The following is a 9,880-nucleotide window of genomic DNA, read 5'->3' as shown; positions in this document are numbered from 1 at the left end:
TGGTCCCAGCTCTCTGCAGGTCATTCACTAGGTCCCCCCGTGTGGTTCTGGGATTTTTGCTCACCGTTCTTGTGATCATTTTGACCCCATGGGTTGAGATCTTGTGTGGAGCCCCAGATCGAGGGAGATTATCAGTGGTCTTGTATGTCTTCTATTTCCTAATAATTGCTCCCACAGTTGATTTCATCAAACCAAGCTGCTTACCTATTGCAGATTCAGTCTTCCCAGCCTGGTGCAGGTCTACAATTTTGGTTCTGGTGTCCTTTGACAGCTCTTTGGTCTTGGCTATAGTGGAGTTTGGAGTGTGACCCTTTGAGGTTGTGGACAGGTGTCTTTTATACTGATAACAAGTTCAAACAGGTGCCATTAATACAGGTAACGAGTGGAGGACAGAGGAGCCTCTTAAATAAGAAGTTACAGGTCTGTGAGAGCCAGAAATCTTGCTTGTTTGTAGGTGACCAAATACTTATTTTCCACCATAATTTGCAAATAAATTCATTAAAAATCCTACAATGTAATTTTCTGGATTTTGTTTTCTTATTTTGTCTGTCATAGTTGAAGTGTACCTATGATGCAAATTACAGGCCTCTCATCTTTTTAAGTGGGAGAATTTGCACAATTGGTGGCTGACTAAATACTGTTTTGCCCCACTGTATACTGTAGCTGTACTTATACTGCAGCTGTACATATACTGCAGCTGTACATATACTGTAGCTGTACATCTACTGTAGCTGTACATATACTGTAGCTGTACATATACTGCAGCTGTACATATACTGCAGCTGTACATATACTGCAGCTGTACATATACTGTAGCTGTACATATACTGTAGCTTTCAGGAAGGAAAATGGATGACTAACAGCTTAAAAAATGAAAAAGCTTCTCAGAGACTCAGACATTACGTGTCTCTGCCAGTATCTACAGCCTCTTCCCACGGGGTACCTTAACGACTCTTAAGAAGGGAAATTGTACCGTAGAGATTCGACCCAATTACACCGTTAATTTCAACCCGCAGTGAGAGCGAGGGGTGTTTCAATCAAACGCCTACGCCGTCGTTAACGCCAGGCGAGAGCTCTGCAGATTGGAGGAGAGGTGACCTTTAGTCAGTGGCCAGAGAGACTTGATGAGAGACAAAGATAAGATAAGACGGATCGAAGAGAGAGAGGATGAGAAGTAAGACTGGATGGGGGGGGGGGGGGGCAAAGAGCTCATCACAGTTGATAAATAACATGTTTGTGACATTCAGGGGTGGTCGGACCAGTGCATCTACAGTCTGATGATTCAAATGATTAAAATAATGACCTTACTGTTACAGTGACCTTACTGTTACAGTGCATAATCCTTCATTGAGAACTGCACAGTAATGCAATCCATCGACACCGCTTGCCTCTCTAATACAGTACCACATAGACCTACATACCAGACTGTCAATGTATCAGCATCAGTAAGTTCAATTACCTACCGGTAGCAAGAATAGATCAATCTGAGGTCATTTTTTATTCATTTAAAACACAGTCATTTCATTAGAATCATAAAACCAGACTTTAGTACTAAAAATGTCAAATTTCCATAAAAAATGTACTTGAATTTATAATAATGGATTGTGTGGTCAAACTGCATATTTCCACGAGTTTAAGAATAAAGGGGGACGTGTTGCGTAGGCCAAGTTATATTGTCGGGAGGGAATCTTTCTTACTGCATGAAAGGGAGAGTTCGGTACCATTGGCATTGTAGAAAGTGCAATATCATAACCTTCATTTGCAATGTGCGAATCTATATAGCAGCCAGTTTGCAGTGCAAGCAGCACGTACAACCAGTTAAATCATTCATAGTTCAATCTAGGAGGAAATCACCTATTAAAGCTCTGATGTAGACTTCCAATGAATCAATGTTTTAGTCCAAATCATCTAGAGCGTACAGACATAACAACAAAACGTATTGTCATGACACTGTCATAACATTCCTTTAGGTGCCACTATTGGACAAACCGACTGAGGAAGATAAAGTGATGAATGCCATTCATTTACTATGATTTTAAGACACGAGTGTAGATAATGTGTGCGTGTGCATGCCTGTGTGTGTGTGTGCGTGTATGTGAGTGTGAATACAACATGTGCTTCCGGTGATGACCACAAACACATTGGTTTAAATCTGCATATCAGTTACTGAGGCACTTGTTAAGTCACAATCATTTTTTACAAATAAAAATAAATAAAAACAAAACTGGAATAAGAAAATATTCATTCTGATATGACATTTTGTTTATGTTAGCAGGCGTACTTCATGTGTCACCTTTCCTAAATGTTCTCCTTGGCCCTGTGACTTGCTCTTTCACTGACGCTATACCCCTCCACAACCCCGGAGGGAGCCACCTTGTGTTATATACACATGCCTGTGCTTCTGTGTGTACCTACAGGTGTATCCTTCCAGCTGAGCTCCATTGCTTTGATCAGGGTCAGATTGATTAGTGCACAAAGTCACCGTAGCAAAATCTAGTAAACGTTTTACAATGGAAAACAAAAACAAACATTTCTTACTGGACAAATGAAGCTAGTCCCTCCCTGTTTCAGTCCATTTTCTTCTGTTTGGTGCCTAGTGAAAACGACCCTGGTGTGTGTGTGTCAGGGGGTGTGTGCGTGTCAGCTAAAAGCTGGACTCGGGGACCGCCCTCTTGCGTCCCAGTGAGTTGGTACTATAGCGAGTCTTCTGCAGGGTACCGTAGGAGGGCTTCTCGGCTGAGAGGCTGCGAGGGGGCGGAGCCACGTCATGGGACAGCCCTTTACGGTGTAAAGAGGCGGTCCTTCGCATGCTAGACTCCTCCTTGCTTGGGATGTTGGATGAGCTCTGAGAGCGTTTGATATCGGCGGCAGCGGCGCGTCTGGCTTTACCGTTGGGCAGCTCGTCTCCGAGACGATTGGCACCCCCGTTGCGGGGGGCTCCATTGGATTTCCCCTCCCCCATCTTCGTGGCCCCTCCTGGGGCTCCACTGGACAGGGACAGCCGAGAGGTGCTGAACCTGCCGACGTCGCCAACTTTTCCAGAGTCGGACTTGCGAGAAGATGACAACTCCTTGTCCTTCTTCTTGAAGTTGCTCTTTAAGAAAGACAGCAGCCCCTCGTGGCTCTTGGAGTCCTCCTCTACCTTCTCACCTTTCCTGGTCTTTTCTCCCTCGGGTGGTACCAGATGGTCCCGTGGTGGTGGGCCCTGGAGGCCCTTGGCCCCTCTCCTCAGGGTGCCTTCCCAGTCTCTGTCCTTGAGGCTGTGGGTGCTGGAGCTGGACTGGACGCCTGCACTAGACCCCCTCCTAGATGGGGCCTCTTGGGGCTTTCCCTGGTCCTTCTCCTTATTCTTCTTGGTATTCCTTCTGGTCAGAGTGTTAGTACTACTACTACTGCCCATCCTACCCTCGTCCCTCTGGTCTCTCTGGTCCCCCTGGTCTCTCTGCTGCTGATGGGACCCTTTGCTACTTCGTCTCAGACTCCCTGTCTTGTCTGTGACTGGTCTTCTCTGGCCCTCTGGCATCTGCGGAGACTCTGGTTGTCCCATGCAGTTCAGGCTGCTTCCCACACTGGGGGAGCTGATGGCAGGACCCTTCCGGCTCTCAGAGCCCGTCATTAAATTGACTATAGACTCTTTGGTGCAGCGAGGTCTTCTTCCAGACTCTAGGTACTCCACCAGTTCCACAGGTGCAGGGGTGGGGATGGGAGCAGGGGCGGCCTCGGCTGCGGTTTTTCGGCGGTCCTTGGAGCCGAACGACCAGCGTAGGGGGAGGACCTTGTTCAGTGTTTCTTTGTTCTTAGTGGGGGTCCTCATGCTGACGCTACGACCCTGGATTCCCCGTACAAACGGCCTGGTCTCAAAACCACCTAGGGGTGAAAGAGAGAGAGAGAGAAAATAACACTTTACCATAGTGTCTCTGACACTAGTACCAACTTTCATTTTCAAACCCCTTTTATTCAATTGCAAATAACAAGCACAGTGATGAATATTAGCTTTTCTCCCGGAAACATTATACAGTTGAAGTCGGAAGTTTACAGTGAGAGAAAAAAGTATTGATCCCCTGCTGATTTTGTACGTTTGCCCACTGACAACGAGAAATTATCAGTCCATAATTTTAATGGTAGGTTTATTTGAACAGTGAGAGACAGAATAACAACAAAAAAATCCAGAAAAACGCATGTCAAAAATGTTATAAATTGATTTGCATTTTAATGGAAGGAAATAAGTATTTGACCCCATCTCAATCAAAAAGATTTCTGGCTCCCAGGTCTTTTATACAGGTAACAAGCTGAGAATAGGAGCCCACTCTTAAAGAGAGTGCTCCTAATCTCAGTTTGTTGCCTGTATAAAATACACCTATCCACAGAAGCAATCAATCAATCAGATTCCAAACTCTCCACCATGGCCAAGACCAAAGAGCTCTCCAAGGATGTCAGGGACAAGATTGTAGACCTACACAAGGCTGGAATGTGCTACAAGACCATCGCCAAGCAGCTTGGTGAGAAGGTGACAACAGTTGGTGCGATTATTCGCAAATGGAAGAAACACAAAAGAACTGTCAATCTCCCTCGGCCTGGGGCTCCATGCAAGATCTCACCTCGTGGAGTTGCAATGATCCTTAGAACAGTGAGGAATCAGCCCAGAACTACATGGGAGGATCTTGTCAATGATCTCAAGGCAGCTGGGACCATAGTCACCAAGAAAACAATTGGTAACACACTACGCCATGAATGACTGAAATCCTGCAGCGCCCGCAAGGTCCCCCTGCTCAAGAAAGCACATATACATGCCCGTCTGAAATTTGCCAATGAACATCTGAATGATTCAGAGGACAACTGGGTGAAAGTGTTGTTGTCAGATGAGACCAAAATGGAGCTCTTTGGCATCAACTCAACCCGCCGTGTTTGGGGGAGGAGGAATGCTGCCTATGACCCCAAGAACACCATCCCCACCCTCAAACATGGAGGTGGAAACATTATGCTTTGGGGGTGTTTTTCTGCTAAGGGGACAGGACAACTTCACCGTATCAAAGGGACGATGGACGGGGTCATGTACCGTCAAATCTTGGGTGAGAACCTCCTTCCCTCAGCCAGGGCATTGAAAATGGGTCATGGATGGGTATTTCAGCATGACAATGACCCAAAATACACGGCCAAGGCAACAAAGGAGTGGCTCAAGAAGAAGCACATTAAGGTCCTGGAGTGGTCTAGCCAGTCACCAGACCTTAAGAGGAGTGGGACAAAATCCCTCCTGAGGCGGTCTACGGTCCGGAACCTCCTGAGACGGTCTGCGGTCCAAAACCTCCTGAGACGGTCTGCGATCCGCGACCCACGACCCACGGTCCGGAACTTCCGGCGACGATCCCCGCACCAGAGTCGCCATGGAGGATGACGTATCTGCGAGCGGAGTGGGTACTTCGCCCCGCACCGGAGCCGCCCCGACGCCCTGTGTCATCCTCCTCTATTGAGTCAGGTTTTGCGGTTGGAGTCCGCACCTTTGTGGGGGGTGGGGTACTGTCACGCCCTGACCATAGAGAGCTGTTTATTCTCTATGTTGGTTGGGGCGTGATAGTGACTAGGGTGGGTCATCTAGGTGATTAATGATTTATGTTGGCCTGGTATGGTTCCCAATCAGAGACAGCTGTTTATTCGTTGTCTCTGATTGGGGATCATATTTAGGAAGCCATTTCCTCATTGTGCTTTGTGGGATCTTGACTATGTATAGTTGCCTAGTAGCACTGTTAGCTACACGTTTCGTTTGTGCTTTATTGTTTTGTTTGGTGAGTTTCGATTTATTAAAATATGTGGAACTCTACGCACACTGCTCCTCCAATCATTATAACGATCGTGACATTAAGAATGTGAAATGTCAGAATAATAGTAGAGAATTATTTATTTCAGGTTTTATTTCTTTCATCACATTCCCAGTGGGTGAGAAGTTTACATACACTCAATTAGTATTTGGTAGCATTGCCTTTAAATTGTTTAACTTGGGTCAAACGTTTCGAGTAGCCTTCCACAATCTTCCCACAATAAGTTGGGTGCATTTAGCCCCATTTCGCTTGACAGAGCTGGTGTAACTGAGGCAGGTTTGTAGGCTTCCTTGCTCACACATGCCTTTTCTGTTCTGCCCACAAATGTTCTATAGGTTTGAGATCAGGGCTTTGTGATGGCCACTCTAATACCCTGACTTTGTTGTCCTTAAGCCATTTTGCCACAACTTTGGAAGTATGCTTGGGGTCAAAGTATGCTTGACCTCAATCATTGTCCATTTGGAAGACCCATTTGCGACCAAGCTTTAACTTCCTGACTGATGTCTTGAGATGTTGCTTTAATATATCCACAATATTTTCCCTCTTCATGATGCCATCTATTTTGTGAAGGGCACCAGTCTCTCTTGCAGCAAAGCACCCCCACAAACATGATGCTGCCACCCCCGTGCTTCACGGTTGGGATGGTGTTCTTTGGCTTGCAAGCCTCCCCCTTTTTCCTCCAAACATAACAATGGCCATTATGGCCAAACAGTTCTATTTTTGTTTCATCAGACCAGAGGACATTTCTCCAAAAAGTACAATCTTTGTCCCCATGTGCAGTTGCAAACCGTAGTCTGACTTTTCTATGGCGGTTTTGGAGCAGTGACTTCTTCCTTGCTGAGCAGCCTTTCAGGTTATGTTGATATAGTTTGTTTTACTGTGGATATAGATACTTTTGTACCTGTTTCCTCCAGCATCTTCACAAGGTCCTTTGCTGTTGTTCGGGATTGATTCTCACTTTTCGCACCAAAGTACATTCATCTCTAGGAAACAGAACGCATCTCCTTCCTGAGCGGTATGACGGCTGCGTGGTCCCGTGGTGTTTATACTTGAGTACGGTTGTTTGTACAGATGAACGTGGTACCTTCAGGCATTTGGAAATTGCTCCCAAGGATGAACCAGACTTGTGGAGGTCTACAATTGTTTTTCTGAGGTCTTGGCTGATTTCTTTTGATTTTCCTATGATGTCAAGCAAAGAGGCACTGAGTTTGAAGGTAGGCCTTGAAATACATCCACATGTACACCTCCAATAGACTCAAATTATGTCAATTAGCCTATCAGAAGCTTCTAAAGCAATGACATAATTTTCTGGAATTTCACAAGCTATTTAAAGGCACAGTCAACTTAGTGAATGTAAACTTCTGACCCTTTGGAATTGTGATACAGTGATTTATAGTCGATGTCCTAACCGACTTGCCAAAACTATAGTTTGTTAACAAGAAATTTGTAGAGTGGTTGATAAACGAGTTTTAATGACTCCAACCTAAGTATATGTAAACTTCCGACTTCAACTGTATTTAGGCATGGACTGTGCATGTATAGGAAGTGATTACGTAAATGCACATCCACAGTTAGAGTAGAATGTGTTCAGCTAAACATTAAAGAGGTGATGCACTCAATGCTCACGTGTGGCGTATTTGCAGCAACATGGAATAATAATAACCATTGATTAGATGTAGCATTTTCCAGATGCTCAACGTGATTTAAATAGGGTAGAGTGGGGTAAGTTGAGCCAAAGGGGTAAGTTGAGCCACCCTTGTTTCTAGGAAACCATACACAATAATCATTTGACCAAATATTTAGGAAAAGGTCATCCTTTCTGGAGTCTGTGAAGGAAGAAACCACATGGAAAAAGTGGTAAGCAAGTTAGGTCCAAAAAAATGGATTTTCACAAAGTCAAATTAATGTATTGTGTATTTTTATGATGCTTGTGTCTAAACCAAAGTAGATCATTTTAGGATTGTTCTATACATGAGTTTGGGTCTCTATAAGCTTCAATATGAGGTCCTAAACCTAGCAGGAAAGTGCATCCTTGTAGCTGTGTGGGCTAATATAGTCAAAATGTTTGCCTTGGGGTAAGTTGAGCAAATGTATGTGTTTTCTTCCCAGGTGTAATGAAAGGCATTATCGCTGGGATATGAGGTAACAACAGGGCCTCAACAGTTTCCTGTGTGTGTCAAGAATAGTTCACCACCCAAAGGACATCCAGCCAACTTGACGTAACTGTGGGAAGCATTAGAGTCAACATGGGCCAGTGTTCCTGTGGAACGCTTTCGACACCTTGTAGAGTCCATGCCCCGGCGAATTGAGGCTGTTCTGAGGGCAAAAAGGGGGAACTGAAGATTAGGAAGCTGTTCCTAATGTTTAGTATACTCAGTGTATGTAAATATCTTTGTTAGAAAGAATACTATATTTCCCTTGATGGAGTCACATTACCCCACTATCCCCTACTGTAGTAACGGGAAAACTCACCACCACCACCCATCACCCTTCCACCACCAATGGAATGAAGACCTATGTTGTTGTTTTTTTTACCTTTCTTTGGTTTACCATGCATCTCATGTTTCCCAGGCCCCTCACCTTCCTCCTCTCTGGGCGGGTCATCAAGGAAGACGGGGGACTCTGGGGAGTCGGGGACAGAGGAGGGGCAGGTGGTGGAGGAGCGGGACACCAGACTACCCCTCTTACTGTCCCCATTCAGACGGACCAGCCAGTGGTCCGACATGGAGGAACTGGTGGAGCCTACAGAGGGGAGAGAGATGTTTCTGTGACTATGGGCACTGGACCAGAAAGACACCTGCCAGTTCCATTCCAGTCAATACAGAAAACACAGAACAACTACACAGATAATTCCTATATACTATATAGCATTCAGCAATAGAAATATCACATTGTGGTTTTGCTGGTTCAGGTAGTTGAGCATGGTGCTTGGAACACCATACATTGCAGACATGAGTGAACCCTGCAGTTATGAGTTAACCTTTAGTGGATAAAGGCTGAATGGTCTTGTTGTATCTAAGACTATCTCTGTACGGAGTACAGCTGTAATGGAATGGAACCCTGAGTGAACTCTCTCCTGTGATGTGTGTGTGTGTGTCCATGCCTGTGTGTGTGTGTGTGTGGTACACTACCCACCTCTGATTGAGCTGCTGGCGGACCAGGGGGGGATGACGTTACGTCTCTGGTAGAACAGTATGTAGGCCCCCCTGGTACACACCTCCTCCTCAGGCACCAGGTCCACACTGCTGTCGTCATAGCTGTACCACTGGCCATCCACTGAGTTCCTGCAGTACGCTGCAAAACGCACACAGGACTGTAGAGACAGGCTGCACCACAATCCTTATGTCCTGGGTATAGTAATGTAAGTTGATGTGACCACTATAGAGGAGGGCACTGTATTGTTATGCATGTTCTATGAATCATCGTTATTTGGCAGTAGGCATCTCTCTCACTAACAATATTCTCTCCTCACTTCTCGATCAGCAGCCAGTCAGTATACCTCTCTCATCAACATCACGTCTCCTATACCAATGGTACAGTGCCTTGCGAAAGTATTCGGCCCCCTTGAACTTTGCGACCTTTTGCCACATTTCAGGCTTCAAACATAAAGATATAAAACTGTATTTTTTTGTGAAGAATCAACAACAAGTGGGACACAATCATGAAGTGGAACGACATTTATTGGATATTTCAAACTTTTTTAACAAATCAAAAACTGAAAAATTGGGCGTGCAAAATTATTCAGCCCCTTTACTTTCAGTGCAGCAGACTCTCTCCAGAAGTTCAGTGAGGATCTCTGAATGATCCAATGTTGACCTAAATGACTAATGATGGTAAATACAATCCACCTGTGTGTAATCAAGTCTCCGTATAAATGCACCTGCACTGTGATAGTCTCAGAGGTCCGTTAAAAGCGCAGAGAGCATCATGAAGAACAAGGAACACACCAGGCAGGTCCGAGATACTGTTGTGAAGAAGTTTAAAGCCGGATTTGGATACAAAAAGATTTCCCAAGCTTTAAACATCCCAAGGAGCACTGTGCAAGCGATAATATTGAAATGGAAGGA

At 45.2% G+C, this 9,880-nt stretch overlaps 1 protein-coding gene across 1 annotated transcript in view; it reads right to left on the bottom strand.

Annotated features, from left to right (window-relative positions):
* Positions 1 to 730: 730 nt before the first annotated feature.
* LOC110485810 (ubiquitin carboxyl-terminal hydrolase 43) overlaps positions 731 to 9,880 on the bottom strand; it is a 126,249-nt gene continuing 117,099 nt past the window's right edge. The window contains exons 14-16 of the mRNA XM_036940477.1: positions 8,949 to 9,107; positions 8,349 to 8,555; positions 731 to 3,867 (exon numbers count right to left, since the gene is read on the bottom strand). Of these exons, the coding sequence (XP_036796372.1) occupies positions 2,645 to 3,867; positions 8,349 to 8,555; positions 8,949 to 9,107 (1,589 nt within the window). The 3' untranslated portion in view covers positions 731 to 2,644. The remainder of the gene's footprint in view (positions 3,868 to 8,348; positions 8,556 to 8,948; positions 9,108 to 9,880) is intronic.

The sequence above is a fragment of the Oncorhynchus mykiss genome, chromosome 13 (genome assembly GCF_013265735.2).
Source record: "Oncorhynchus mykiss isolate Arlee chromosome 13, USDA_OmykA_1.1, whole genome shotgun sequence".
Lineage (NCBI taxonomy): Eukaryota > Metazoa > Chordata > Actinopteri > Salmoniformes > Salmonidae > Oncorhynchus > Oncorhynchus mykiss.
The sequence above is the reverse complement of the archived record's forward strand: the minus strand, read 5'-3'. Positions and strand labels throughout refer to the sequence as shown.